This window comes from Strongylocentrotus purpuratus, unplaced genomic scaffold (assembly GCF_000002235.5).
Source record: "Strongylocentrotus purpuratus isolate Spur 01 unplaced genomic scaffold, Spur_5.0 spur5_scaffold_3, whole genome shotgun sequence".
NCBI classification, from domain to species: domain Eukaryota; kingdom Metazoa; phylum Echinodermata; class Echinoidea; order Camarodonta; family Strongylocentrotidae; genus Strongylocentrotus; species Strongylocentrotus purpuratus.
In genome coordinates this window covers 8,480,366-8,496,039 of record NW_022145609.1, presented here as the reverse complement: position 1 = coordinate 8,496,039, position 15,674 = coordinate 8,480,366, and the positions used below count along the sequence as shown (strand labels likewise).

Genomic DNA, 15,674 nt, shown 5'->3' with positions numbered 1-15,674 from the left:
AAAGTAATAATGTTCATATTTGGGAAAATATCAATGAAAATCAAACCCCTTGGAACAAGAGCCTAGAAACTAGTTCAGACAAAACAAGACAAAACCGCAGCTTTTTTTAATGACTTTACACTTCATATTTCTGCATCTCACATACACACAGCTTGGTGAATATGTGCAAGTCCTTTGTTGCGGAACACTTGCCATTCATTTACATGTTAAAAACGAGGCGGTGGCATTTTTCGCAGCGGTTTACCTTGCCATATCTGAAACGAGCCTTAATAAAGAGTTATAAAAAAGAGGTGTGACAGAAGTGACTGTACCTTGAGGTCTTGTGGCCAAGCTGGCTCCCACTTGATCTGAGTGGTGAGAACCTTAGACACGTTGCGGTCCAAGCTGATGACGAGAGAACCGTTGTGGATGGTCTGGCCGGAGTGGACGGTGTCCAAAGAGACAAAGATGGCGGTGTCGTTTTCGTATCCTGCCCTGAACTCCCAGGTGTCCGCAATATTTTCTGAAGGTTAGAAATTAATAATAATGATAACATTAATAGCGACAAACAACATCAACAATAATAAAATTGATAGAATTAAAAGCAATATTAATAGTAATACAATATGAATAATAATAATAACTAGATGGAACTTCGACTGCGCGCAGTCGAAAATGATGCCTCCGTCATAGAGCAAGTTTACAAACCAAAACAGAAGAATTTTTCAAATTCAAGTTTCATTGTAATCCATTAACAGGTTCTCAGAATATCGTGATTACAAGCAATTTCTCATATACATATATGACCCTTTGATGTTTGACCTCATGACCCTAAAATCTACTCAGTTCATTGGCTCTGCAAGATGTCCTGAGTTAAATAATAATCCATCTGTCAGTTCTAATGAGAATGCGTTCACAAGCTAATTTTGCATACATAATGAGCCCATGACATTTGACCTTTGACCTCATGACCCAAGAATCTACTCAGTTCATTGACTCTGTAAGATACATATATGATCTAAGTTTGGCAGGAATCCATCAATCTGTTCTAATGAAAATGCGATCACAAGCTATTTTGCATACATAATGAGCCGCATGACCTTTGACCTTGACCTCATGACCCCAAAATCTAATCAGTTCATCGGCTCTGCAAGTAACATACATGACCTAAGTTTGGCAGGAATCCATCAATCGGCTCTTGAGATAACGCGATCACGAGCTGTTTTTGCATACATAATGAGCCCCGTGACCTTTGACCTCGTGACCCCAAAGTCTAATCAGTTCATCCGCTCTGCAAGATACATACATGATCAAAGTTGGCAGGAATCCATCAATCGGTTCTTGAGATAACGCGATCACAAGCTGTTTTAGCATATATAATGAGCCCTGTGACCTTTGACCTTTGACCTCGTGACCCCAAAATCTAATCAGTTCATCGGCTCTGCAAGATACATACATGACCAAAGTTTGGCAGGAATCCATCAATCGGTTCTTGAGATAACGCGATCACGAGCTGTTTTTGCATATATAATGAGCCCTGTGACCTTTGACCTTTGACCTCGTGACCCCAAAATCTAATCAGTTCATCGGCTCTGCAAGATACATACATGATCAAAGTTTGGCAGGAATCCATCAATCGGTTCTTCAGATAACGTGATCACGAGAACGGGACGTACGGACGGACGGACGGACAACCCGAAAACATAATGCCTCCGGCTACTTCGTAACGGAGGCATAAAAATAAATATTGATATCATGAAGGAAAATGAGAAGTGAGCATTTACACCTCTTCCCCCCCCCCCCCCCCCCCCCCCCCCCCCCCCCCCCCCCCCGCCAAGCAGTGGTGGTGCTTGTCAGAGATATTTTTCACCAGCAGGGCACACCAGAAACATGATCACCTTTTTTTTACTTTGGATTTGCGCCCCTGCCCCCTTGCCAGGGGATCCTAAATCCGCCACTCAAGAGGGCGGCAGAAGACAACTTAATCTCTCGTACATACCTGGGTTGTACTGAACCACCATTCCAACAATCCTTCGTGGTTCATTGAACACCATGCTGTAAGGCACCACACGACCGTTGTAATTGTTGCGACAGTTGATTTCATACACCCTGCCTTCTTCAGTGGTCATGTTCAAGAACTGGCCGTTGAATCCGTAGTTTCTACTGCCAGTGTACTGCAAGTTCATGAATACAAGGTGATTAATACATTTACAAAAGAAAAGAAAACATTTCAAGAGATTTTAGCCAAGATGACTCGCACCCCTATACAAATTGTCAATTATTATAAAGATCATAACAATGATCACAGTACGTTCAATGTACACTCTACATTATATGTGCATTTACTTTTAGAAGGAAATTCTCAGCCTTATCTTCCAATAAACAGGACCATGTCATCAATTTTTCTTTCATTCTCCTTCTTAACATTTATGTAAATTAAGTACTAAAAGTGAAACAGTGGTTTATACATTGCCAATTATTTCATTGTTTTGCTGTACGAATACAGTCTATTTAGACTGCAGGCATGCACAGACACTAATTTGACAATTCCAACACAATTTCATCTTTCAGTCAAGCCTAAGCCAGTGTCTGGCTGTGTCAAGCAGCTATTATAGTACAGAGCCCATCATTAAGTGCAGAAGACCCAGCAATCTGATGCACTACAACTGACAAGGGTTCAAACTGTTATTTGCCTTGATTGTATTTCTATGAAAATGAATAGTAAAAAACAATACCATAAATGATATTTCCTTGGTGCCTCTGTCCAGCGAGAATGAGAGTTCAGGTTGGTGCCTTTCATCTCCAAGAAGTACACTGTTCTCAAGCGACATCTCAAATAGATCGGATGAATTGGAGTATGTACTAGAAAAAAAAAGGATGTAAAAAATGCATTTGTTAATTTACAAGCACTTTTTAACTATTTAAACATATTTGTGGCTTACACCCAGTAAATAAGATCAATTGATCGATCTGTATTGAAAAACAAGTCAGAAAAAATATTGCATCTACAAATATGTTTAAATTAATTGAAATTTCTCCCAGGAAGCATTACATTTATAAAAAGCACTTTATAATAAATGAATTTAAAGACACTGGCTTGCTTTAATACTAGTCTTCCACTACTGAGAGCCAAAATGGCATGAATATATTTTTACAAACAGGTAGGGTAAGTAAATGCCTTTGACTTTCAAGAGACACAATCATCATTTTAAATTCTTGAAATGATTACCATTATTCATTCTGTATTCTAAACAGAATTTTTTTTTGAAAAAAAAAAGTTGAAATTTGTTTGTAACAAAAATGCTTTGACGACATAACGAAATTTGATGTATCGTTCCCTCTTACATATACCTTAATGTCTCGATAGAGGAGATAATATTCCTAGGGGAGAAATATTCAGCTGCTGACTATTATTTTTCAATATTGATAGTATGCTATCAACAGTTATATACTGTATGACATAGCAAAAGCTGGAAGGTGAGGTTTGATACATGACACGGTTCAAATTAGGAACAAGTAGGAGCCAGGGGTTTAATACCAATACCTAACACACTGGGGAGACCAACACCAGGCCGACAACGGACCAATCAGAAATTTACATTCCCGAATTGCCAAGACTCAGTCGGTCTGGTCGGTTTGGCCGTGTGACTGAGGTATATAAGCATGACATACAAGAGCAAATGGTCAAGGATTCACTCACCCAATGATGGTGACATCAATGATGTTGACCAAATGACGTAGGTTCAGTACAATGGAGTGACCATTAGGGACACGAGTGAGCTCAATGCCAGCGGTCAGTTTCTGGTTCATGTCTGCGCTGTAGGTGATGGCAAGATCAGCATCTAGGACTCTGTTACTGCTGTTATGGACCAGACTAGCCCCAACGGTGATTGGCTAAAGAGAGCATAGGAGCATAAATTGTTGATAGCTTATCAAAGTCTCACTTTCAAACATAAGATATTGACCGTTTTAGTTATGTACATGGACATGTAGATAGTTTAAAATAGGCGTAGCTAGTGGGTGCAAGGGGCCTTGCTCTCCCTCTCCCCCCTCCTTGTTCTTCCATTAAACAAATGGTAATCCATGGTACTTACGGATCAAGACATCAACCCTACCCCAGTATGCGTAACTATGTGATATGACCCCCCCCCCCCCCCCCCCCCCCCCCAACAACAAAAAGTAACATCTTTGGGTAAAGAAAACTTGCATGTCTTATTGATATTCATGACAGATTCAGGAATGACAAAGACAGACATCAGAGATAGAAACATCTTTATAGCTGGTAAATACATATACTACATTGTACTTTGACAAGGCACTATACTACCTAAACTAACTCAACTACCATTCAAATGTGGTGATTGTCATAAAGGAACTTTAATTCACTGACGTCAAAAACTATTTTGCATCTTGCATTCTGCATGGGTCTTTTAATGCTACCACATTTTGCTAATAATAATAATAATAAAAACATTACTTATAAAGCGCTTACCACCGAAGTCTCTAAGCGCTTGGGTCTCTAAGCACTTAACTACAGGACTCCAAGGTAGGTTTCAGAACTTTATAATATTGTTTGAAACATGCATTCACCACAATGATATACTATAATGTACATATATTCGAAAATAGGAATTAAAGAACTAATACCACTATCTCACAATAAAAAAAAAACACCTGATAACTTACATGTCTGTCCAGTACGGTCATGGTGATGCTAGTATCATAATCCTTCATGTACCCCTGGCTGGTGTTTGTCAGCACGGTTTGAAGAGAGAAGATGTTACCAGTCTCACTGGTAAGAGTGATCTGAAGCAGAGAAAGTGTCAACATTCAAGAAGTGTTTAGTTCTTATACAAATTCATATTGAACTCAATGTTCATTGGTTTCTATCTCCTCCCGCAATGGAAAGAATATCACAAATAAACACAAAAGAATACTATCTGCGGGCAACAAGAAGGGTTTTATTATTCTTAACCCTGACCCACATACCACTTCATCTTATTTTACTCTTTATCTTAGATCCCTTACATTATCTTGTATTTTCATGGTCAAATTAATAACATCTGAATTCTTCACTTGGAGAGAGTCTTTGCATCTGAAAAATATTGCAACGTACGCCAGATTCTCATCATAACTTTCTACAATTAGCCTACATGTAGCTGCTTTATGGATGTTTAATGTATACTTGCAGCCACTTGAAATTGTACAAGCAGGCTTAAGCAAGGTGTTTAGACTGTAGCCACAATGTCTTATCTTAAGTTGAGCATCTGGGGCCCGTTGCATAAAACTTACCATTGATGGTAACTTTGCCATCAATGGCAACTACATGTACCATGGTAACAGGGCTCAACAGCCAATCAAAATTAAGGTTTCCATGGTAGTTAACATTGATGGCAAAGTTACCATCAATGATAAGTTTTGTGCAATGGGGCCCAGATGTGATATAAAGAACTTACAGTGCCTGTTTGATCAGTTGCAGTTCTTGTCTTTCCAAGAGCTAGGGTGAACAACCTTCCAAAGCCAAAGACGCGTCCCTCGTTGAGAAGCATGATAGTCGCTCCTGCTCCAGCCTCGTTTCTGTTGCCGATGAAACGAAGAGCGATGGCCTGGGTGGGGAGGAGGTTACCCCACATCAGGGTGGTGTTGTGGGTGATACCTTGCGCAGTCATGCTGCAGGAATCAGAGATGACGACCTGACGCAGACGGAGGTCGGGGTTGGTGGGCTGCCTGAAGACAATCTGGGTGGTACGGGACATGGGCTCTTCTGATGCAGCATTGGTGAATGTCATGGAGAGCTGGAGCGAGCGAGAGAGAGAGAGAGAGAGAGAGAGAGAGAGAAGAGGAGAGGGGACAATTTAATTTAATACATTGCATTGCACAGCCTCATTCTTTATACTCTTACAAGTCACATCACAACTACAGTCACAGAATTCTCCTGATTCAAGAAGTTTGGTTGACATGTCATCACTATGCACGTGATGATTAAGTAAACAGAAAATTATTTACAAAAATAAACTATCAAGAATGTTTTTTTCTATTTTAATAGAACCTTTTGTTAACAACTCGAAGGTGTGTAAAATTAACTGTTTACTGACATGTACCAATTATATTTTAAATATTTACGTCTGAGAATGACCTTCAATCTCACCATCCCATAGACATGACTCAGTTTCAATTAGGTCTGATCAATGTAAGTTTCATGTAAGCGATGACGGAGAGCTGAATGTATTCCTGAGAGTACATGATGTTGTTGTTGTTGTGATTTATGGCGTTTTCATCGTCATTGGATGATTTTCACCAGGCAATGTGAGAGGGCGTAATTACTGGTCCTCTCTTAGTACTTTTTCTGTTGAATCGACGATAGCCTAGTGGCGTTGTGTTTGTGCAATTTGTTTTGTGTTTGTGCAACAGTGTTTTAAACACTGTACTTTTATAACAATAATTCAAGTTCCAAGTGTATACTGCAATATTGAGAAGAGACAACAAAACACCGGGAGAACTTACCATATCGGTACTGTCGACGTTCAGTGAGGAGGAGAGAGTTGTGGACTGCTCAGTTTTCATGAAATTTAGAGAGGTCTTGGTGTTGTAACCTGGTAAAAAGTCAGATCTGGATTCTGTTGTGAGGTCAAAGCGGTTCTGACCTGGGAAAAGGTCAAGGGCCCAGTTGGTATAGATAGCCTCCCTATTATTATCCTGCATCTGAAGATTGAAAGCATATGCGTTGCTGAGGTTGGAGAGGGTCAGGGTCATCTCGGAGCCATAGGTCATCACGATCTCACGGATCTCGAGAGTGAATGTGGAGCCGGCATCGGACTCTTGGACGTTCTGGATGTAGTTGCTTGACCAGATAATGTGGGAGTCTTTCGTGATGGTGATGTTACGCGAACCTCTGTCAAATCGACCACTGAAGCGGTACATATGCTCAGGTATGGCAAGGCTCAAGTCCAACTCCGTTCTCATGTTAAGGCTCTCATCAAATGTTAGCGATGTACCAACAGTCACCTCCTCCTCTGTACAGTAAATAACAAAGAAACACATAAATCAAATGGATTGTGTCGCAACCCAAGTTTCAGCTTTAAATAAGATGTCCTCTGTTTAAAATTCGAAAGACACCTTAACAATGAAGCAACAGGCTTCTTCCAATGGTTTGAAAATAATAAATGAGCTTTAGTTTATACAAACCTGGCAATTGCAATAAAAACTCAAAGTTTACATGTACCCTCCATAAGGATGGATACTTAATTAAGTCCTCAACATGTTGTCTAAAAGTCCTTTGCATCAAAATAATATCAGCATTTTGTTCTTAAAGTACTGGTCTCAATTGATGCTACAACAAGTAGAGCTAAAAGGAACATTATTACTATCAAAAGGACTGTAACTTTGCTATCAATATTACAATACAATCAAATTACTAGGACATACCTCCCCAAATGCCAGTGAGGGAAGATGTCAATGGGAAGAACACATCTTCAGAATATTCAATGGTGTGTTTAATGCCATAGCTGACATCTGCAGGGGACCTGAAAATCAGGGCAGTGTCGTAAATCTGGCTGGGTGAGGAACTCCTGTTCTTCATGGCCAACTCAATGGCATAGGTTTCAGCAGATCTCATCAGGGGTTGGAACTTAATGCTCAGGTTGCCAGATGGGACACCCTTCTCTAGCTTTCCTTCACAGACAACGGTGATGGAGGTCTTTGGCAGGCTTAGAGTGGCAATGATGTGGCCTTCTTTCTTTGCATCTGTGCTCTTATTGGTGTAATCAGCTATGAGCGAAATCGGCTTCTGGCCAGGCAGGAATCGAAGCTGCATATCCACGTTACCATTGCCAGTTTGTGGATTGACAATCACGGTTTGATTGTAGCTCAAATCCTGGGCAGGTTGGAAGGTCGTCTTGAGAACACGAGTGTAACGAGAAAGGATTCTGGTGTCTGACATCTCCATTGTGGTTTCCTCTAACATATGCATCTTCAGCTCAGAATTTTTCTTAATGGTCATCGAGGTCAGCTCGTTGGCACTGCCAGTGTGTGCAAAGATGTATTCCAGAGTATAATCATTGTTTCTGATGTCCGTGTATTCCAACACAGTGGATGTCCAGAAGGAGCTGTCGGTTTCACCGGTCATATTGAATCGAACTAGGAAGCTCATGACCTGCTCTCCTGATCTGTATTTAGATAGGTAGAGTATGTCCTTGGGGTTGCTGAAATGGAAAGTGTCTGTGTACTCATAATCAAAGTAACCTGGAGCCTTGACGAGGAGGCTCACTGAGCCGTTCCTAGCGGATTTTTCAGGGATGTACGTTATGGTGGTGGTAAAGAGATCATCCTCGTGGTCCCTTAGAGTCAGCGTAGTGCCAGAGGAGACATCTGCGGTGGAGCCGGTGGTCCAGTCCAAGGTGAAATCCTTATCAGCTGCAGGATGGGTGTATGTTACCTCCATGTCATGACTGTACGAAACAGTCTTCACACGATTGAAGGTCAGGTCATGGCCCAAAGTGATCTGTTTGAATGAAAAGTGGGATGCAGCAAAACAAAGGAGAGATGAAGCATGATGTAGTACAGCACACTGGAACCATAATCTTTTCAAAATAGTCTTTAAGAATACTATGTGCTCTAAATTAAGGATGAATATATACAGATAGTATTTTTAGTAACATATCCCGCAATTGAATGGAAAAGAACCGATACTTGCTTATAATGGATATGAATCGTATATATTGTACGCGATATAAAACCTATTATGCCTTGTCAATAAAAAAAAACATGAGGGTAAAATTATTAAAACGTTTTTTTTTTTCTTGTTTCTTTGTATCTAAAGGTGTGTTCACCTTCACTGTAGGTTGATATCCATATAGTCATAGGTAAGATATCCTCCAATTTGCTAGATTTTCATCAGTGTTTATCCTTAGTTTCTTCTTATTGACATGTATCTAATCATCCATTTGCCATCTGTTATATGCAGATTCTTTTGCGATTGAATGGACAGTGCTCAAAGGAAATAAGACTTCTTTGTAAGAATAAACTTGACATATTTTCCACATACATGAGATACACCAATTAATACATTGCCCTGCCTTCAAAGAACAAAAGAGAACTACAAGAAACTGAAGAACAGCATTGAACATACCCTCTTGTCGGTGGAGGTGCAATCGATACCGTCATAGCAGATCCTGAAGACATTACCGGTAGAGCGTGAGGGTGTGAGGGTGTACTCGGTGTCCATACGGAAGCTCAGCTCCGGGTGATGGGGCATGTCCAGTTCAATCTTGCCATCCCAGGAGAAGATCTCACCCTATCAAAAACAAAATAGGAGAGTTCACATGTACGTTTTCTATATCTAATTTCTTATGGTAGGTGGGTGGGAGCTTTTATCGTCGTAATGTTCCAGCATGTCCATGTTGCTTTGTTAAAATATCAGCACCGTCGGTTCTATAACTTTGAAGCGTGTCCATGTACATGTGTATTTGGAGATGGGTAAACCTTTTCATTTTATGTTTTGAAGCTCGAGCATTAGTGCACTACAATGAGACAGATAATATCTTGAGAAGTCTTCTTCATTATCATACATAATTACTAATGCACTTGCAAACATGAAATATTTGTGTACAGTCAAACCTGTATTAGCAACTACCTCTCTATAAAGACCACCTGTCTATGGTGGCCATGTATTTTGTCTCCCTTGAGAGAGAAATGTATGTTGTAGAACCTGTCTAGAAAGGCCACCTGTCTACAGTGGCCACTTCGTCTGTTTCCCTTGGGTGGTCTTTATAGACAGGTTTGACTGTACAATGATGGCTAAACGATTCCACACACACACATACCTCTTTGGTGGAGTTCTGTAGATCAATGGTGAGACGGTAGTCAGGTTGGTTTGATGATGCATCCGAAGCCATTGATGCCTGGAAGAGAACCGTGTTCTCATGGTGGGAGGCAGAACCTGATACGACCTCGGTGATGTATGCACCATCAACGTTAAATGACCAACTGACGCTCCTTGCATCACGATCAACTGAGGCAGAACCTGTCAACAGAAATAAACATATTTTACTGCAACCTTTGCCTACAAATTCTACATATGAAGAATTTCATTCCAAAAGGAGCTAAATCCATTTTTGCAACTTCAGAAAAAAAAAAAATTGTTAACCATATTTTGTACAGGCGTCTTTGGAAAAATGATGCATTTGTTCATAATTGCTCCTAAAATCTAGGTAAATAATTTCATTGAAAGACAGGTATTTAAGTGAACAATGTTCTGATATGAATACATGCAACTCAATTTTCATCAAAAGTGAATTTAGCTCCTTTTGGAATTAAGCTCTTCATATATATCGAGGGAAGCAATACCAGGTTGTCTTACCCAAGGACCCTAAAATGAGTCTACAACATGTAGGAACCCAAACTGTAACCTTACAAGATAAAGCCTGGAAAAGCTGGAGATGTAAAGGTCTGAAATCAAACAATGATCCAAAAATGGGCGAACATGATAATCTACTTATTCATCTTGTTCGTTTGCTGCCCCCTCTAGTTAGTTACATGTACATGTACTTCCTCTGAAAACCTTCCTAATGTCCATTAACAGGTAAACTATCATTACATTTTGTTTCCTTTTTTTCTGAGGGGACATAGACAAGGATTTAAGAAACAAAAGAAACAAAGAAGAAAATATCTGAAAATGTTTGTCTCTGTCTAAAACATCAATATGCTACCGAAGATGGAGCATGCAACATGATGGAAGTGTTTTCAAATTAATACAATTAGCTTTTGACTCTGGATAACAGAAGGGGTTGCATTCAAACATGCAGCACCTACCACTGAGTCTGAAGATGTCCTCAGCAGCACTAATCAAGGCCATGTTGTTAATCAAGATTCCACTTTCAGATACATCAATGGATCCTTCCGCAGAGAGGCTGAAAAGTAGGTTGGTTTCCAAGATGAAGATTGGAGTGAACCTGGTCTTGGCATTCAGAGCCTGGATCTGGAGACCATTCTTGCTCCTGAAGATCTGTATGCCTCGGAACTTGACGAGGGTGTCCAGGTACTGGTGAGCATTGACCTCATTCTTGAACTCAGCTGTCATGGCAACAGATAAAGTGATTCATGATTTACCTACATGTACAGGTAGCTTAAAAATCATTTACCTTTCAATAAAATGTTAATAATCTTGATTCTTTTAATTAACAATCAATGAAATAAAAGTCATACAGTTGAACTTGCATATTAAAAAAAAACCTGGCAACTAAATTGTTCTCATTATCTGAAATCTGGTTCATGGAACTTGAAATATATCACATTTCATGTATGCTTAGAGTAAAATGGCAGGAACTTCTGACATTGAATATATATTTAAAAATTACTTTCTCATGGATAGGGGGAATTTTGTCTGAAATGTCTGATATATCATTTGGAATATCATCCAAATCATGAGAACTACATATATGCTTATCACAAAATATTCTGAACCAAGGGCAAGGCAAAAAACAATTACCAGTAATTCAGAAGCTAGAAAATCCATTGGTAAGGAACAAAGTCACGTACTTGATCAAAGATGAATAGGGAAAGGGTAATCAGGGGTCGTTATATAAAACTTACCATTGATGGTAACTTTGACATTAATATTAACTACCATGGCAACATCACTTAACAGCCAATCAAATCAAGGTTTCCATGGCAGTTGCCATTAACCATCAATGGTAAGTTGTATGAAATGGGGTCCAGGCCCGACACTCGTTTAAAGCAAGGGTAACACATAACCGACACTTACTTGTTACATTGAAGTACTCGGTACTGTTGACCGTAGCGATGACCTCCAGCCTGTAGATGGAGTCTGCTGACCTGTTGAAGAGTAGACCTCGAATGTTGTAGTCTCCCATGATGGAGGTCAGTGTCAGATCCACAGAGTACTGCCTCTGCTCGTCGTTGGTCATGTCGAACTCGACGCCGAATGGGATGGTTTCCTTGAGCTTGCCCTGGAAGCCAAAGCTCCTCTGTCTCACCTGAAGATGGAAGTCTGAGGAGGGAATGTGGAACAAAATTTGACTTTCCAGTACTCGTAAAAACATCTTGGTCACAACCACATGATAATCCATTGCCTACAGGAGAGTCAATGGCTTAGGCTAAACAAAAATGGAAGATATCCTCATATTTTGTACCAGTTGTGATGTCTTTAATACCTGAACAAAACTTTTAATCATAAGTTCATATTGGTAATCTGCAGCACTACAATTTATTATCTTTTTTAATTAAAAAACAAAACAATTAAAGTTTGATTGGATTTGCTCATTCATTTTCAATTTCAATTCCTGATTATCTATAATATTACTTATGACCATGTTTACTGAAGATGATCATTCGCACCATTTATATGATGCCATATTATAAGTTCAACAGACATTCAAAGCCAAGGGCTTTTCTAATGGCTTCTCTAATGGAGTTAGTAATATCACATTTGCTGATATAGTTAGGTTTTGAGGCATGATTTTCACAACGAGGAGCAGTGGATAATAATAATAATATTTAATTTTTATCCCCCGATATGTGTAATGGGTACCTGGAGAGCGACACCAGATTAGTGCAAGCCAAGATGATGACCAATAGTTGTGTACTTACTGGACACCTCACTCAGTCTTGAATATGTTGCCAATTTGTAGAAATAAATAGTTATCTATTTAGCTGTTAAATAATTCCAGTTCTGAATTGGTCAACAAGTAGAAAGCATAGGAGGAGATCAATGGTGGTGTACTTACTGGACACCTCGATGAGTCTTGTGTTCGCTGTCGTGAGGTAGAATTCGTTCATGGTCGTACCGCTGTCTGCTATGACCAGGGGTCCACCACCGATGCTCAGAGAGATGGCAGGGAAGACGCTCGTTAGGCTGAAGATGGGGGTGATGATGGCGGAGGAGGGCGCTTCCTCAAACTTGTAGCCGCCCTGGAGGGAGCTGGAGAAGGCACCGAGGCTACCAGAGAGAGACAGACGACGCAGGGTGTCGTTCTTGATGAAGTCACCTAGGGCAAAGGTCAAAGGTGATGCTTGAGTCAGTAAAAAGTGAATCAACCATGTTATCAAATAGAACAGTTTATTTCTCCGTACCTATGAGCTATAACCTGACAGATGCTGTAATGGTCATCGGTCTTTTTGCAAAGCTTCTGCTGAACTTTAGAACAAACTACCTTTACATGTCAAAAATTGTCAGACTGTCAACAAATTCAAAACTTGTCTTAAGACACATTTATTCAAAATTGCTTTTCATGATTTACTCTGTTCACGTTGATGTATATATATTTCATATATATTGGAATTTGTAGGTTTATTTGTAATTTTTTTGTTTAATATATAATTGTTTGTTATAGCGCTTTTAGAGACTTCGGTGGAAAGCGCTTTATAAGCACTGTTTTAATATTATTATTATATTATGCCACAACATTCACTCTTGATAAAAATGTCCCAATCCAGTGTTGGATGCATTGCATTGCGCAGGGGGTCAGTGCCTTCAGATCTCCTTGGGTACAAGAATCATATATCACATATCAAATAAAGTCATGTGCAACGTACCTTTCAGAGAAGCAAGTTTTCGTTCAGTGTCATCGACCAGACTGAGATCCCAAAGCTTTTCCTCTCCTGTACAGCTGACATGTCCTTCCAGAGCGTAGCTTACGAGGTCTGGGATCGTCACGGCGAAGACAGGAACAAACTTGATACCGTTGGAGAGTGGGATAGTGTCCATACCGGCCTCCAAGATGTAGGTCATTTCAGACCTGGTAGCTTGAAGGTGAAGTCTCTTACTGTTAGTCTCGTTACGCAGTGAACCTTCAGTAAAGAAATTGAAGAATCCATGTTACACAGGGGAATGATCTGTTTGTATATTTTCTTCTGGCAAAAAGCATAGATAAAATGTGTCATTATCCAATTTGTAATAAATGCTTTAAAAAATTACTGGTACAAGAAAATCCTAATAAAGGCAATGAATGAAAACATCCCACAGCTTTTCAAGCTGGGACTTAAAAGAAATTAAAGAATTATATTGCACACAGAACAATCTGTTTGTATAGTTTCTTCTATCAAAGAGCATAAATAGTATGTTATCCTATGTAATCCTAATAAAGCTTTGAGCTTCACAGTACACTCTGATCTGTGTAAGGCATAAAACTTCTGGAAGTATTTAAAAAAATAGGATTCCTCTTTTGAAATATTAGTTGTTAGTATATCCTTACACAGATAGTTCACTTTTTGTCCTTTTAACATCTGTAATTCTTATTCCCAGATGAAGTTACACTTATAAACTAAAAGATGGACTACAAGAGTTGATAACCTACTGGGTATGATTTGATATTGATTTGACATGCATCTTCTATAGACTCTAGCCCAACTTCTTTTTGGCTTAGAATTCAAAACGTTAAGTCATTGACTCATACTCAACGATAGCTTGTTCACTGACTGCAAACGAGTCATCTCCATTTCCTATCAAGATTTACCCTTTACATTATTTAAAATTGTAGGCTCTGTTTGCGTCTGTTTGGAGCCAAATAAGGGCGTTAACTTTGTTTAAAATAATAACAAGTGAACGCCCCTCTGGCTCCAAACAGATGATATGTTTCTACTCCTGTAATTTATAATCGTAACCTCCATACCTATGACATAGATGCTGCCGTGTTGTGGAGTTTCTGCGTTGATAAGGAGGGTGGCGTTGCTACGGTGATAAGCCAGGTCCATGCTGTACACACCAACGGTCTCGCTACCGGGGGCACCAAGCAGAAGGTGGAGGTGATCCGTCTTCTCAATCTGACCGTTCCTGAATGCCTATAATAAACACAACCAGAATAAGGGGTTCACTGACCTGTTCAGAATATAGCTACGGGTAATTGTTTAGCTAAATTAGGCGGTATGAAAAGATGCCTCCAGAATATGAAATAAATAATTATTGTTGACAGTTATAATAGTACTTATTGTTTGCATCGATGACTATCATATTTTAAAGCACAGAGGTGGTTCGAAGCATATCTTAGGGACAGGAACCTGGTACATGCAGATATCACTTTTTCCTGGATTAGGCTTCATTTTATCTTTCCAAATTACAACTTTCCATTCACTGACGACACCAATCATTATGAATTTGGTGCTCCTGACGCGTCTTTTCTCGCCATTGCTACATGCTAATTACTAATGAGGAAGCACATGAACACTTACATGTACTGGCCTCGGCCACAAAATCCTTTGCATGCTATGGACGGTTCATGAATCATGCTGATGAATTTCAAATTTGTACTTTGCATTTGGGCTATTAAAATACTCCTCCTTTTTTTCTTCCCATAGGTTTAATGTAGTTAAGATGTCAGATGTCTTATGCCCAATTCAACAATGAATCGTTACACAAAAATTGATGTTGAACAATGATTTATAACTCTTTTTAATACACACAATGGTAGATAAGAATAAACCCCTCAATTTAACCAACTAACTACTCAATTCTTTTATTCTCATAGACTTCCGTAAAGGAGCCACCCACTTCAGGTAGGGAATGGGTTAACAAGTTCTATGATATGCTGAAAACTCCTACCTTGTCTGTTCTGAATCCAGCTTCAAGATCGTAAGAAACGAGGCTGTCTTCAAGCTTGTCCAGAGTGATCTCCATTCTCCAGTTCTGGAAGAATGCTTGGGGCTGTTTGAAAGAGAAGAAAAGAAGAGAAGAAAAGAAGAGA

General features: G+C 39.5%; 1 protein-coding gene across 1 annotated transcript in view; it reads right to left on the bottom strand.

Annotated features, from left to right (window-relative positions):
• Nucleotides 1-15,674, bottom strand: part of LOC115928612 — a 51,632-nt gene that overhangs the window by 18,889 nt on the left and 17,069 nt on the right. The window contains exons 19-34 of the mRNA XM_030996064.1: nucleotides 15,533-15,634; nucleotides 14,607-14,775; nucleotides 13,531-13,785; nucleotides 12,723-12,983; nucleotides 11,741-11,986; nucleotides 10,789-11,049; nucleotides 9,801-10,000; nucleotides 9,107-9,271; nucleotides 7,405-8,479; nucleotides 6,484-6,992; nucleotides 5,436-5,774; nucleotides 4,666-4,785; nucleotides 3,680-3,873; nucleotides 2,715-2,841; nucleotides 1,979-2,153; nucleotides 312-502 (exon numbers count right to left, since the gene is read on the bottom strand). Of these exons, the coding sequence (XP_030851924.1) occupies nucleotides 312-502; nucleotides 1,979-2,153; nucleotides 2,715-2,841; nucleotides 3,680-3,873; nucleotides 4,666-4,785; nucleotides 5,436-5,774; nucleotides 6,484-6,992; nucleotides 7,405-8,479; nucleotides 9,107-9,271; nucleotides 9,801-10,000; nucleotides 10,789-11,049; nucleotides 11,741-11,986; nucleotides 12,723-12,983; nucleotides 13,531-13,785; nucleotides 14,607-14,775; nucleotides 15,533-15,634 (4,389 nt within the window). The remainder of the gene's footprint in view (nucleotides 1-311; nucleotides 503-1,978; nucleotides 2,154-2,714; nucleotides 2,842-3,679; nucleotides 3,874-4,665; nucleotides 4,786-5,435; nucleotides 5,775-6,483; nucleotides 6,993-7,404; nucleotides 8,480-9,106; nucleotides 9,272-9,800; nucleotides 10,001-10,788; nucleotides 11,050-11,740; nucleotides 11,987-12,722; nucleotides 12,984-13,530; nucleotides 13,786-14,606; nucleotides 14,776-15,532; nucleotides 15,635-15,674) is intronic.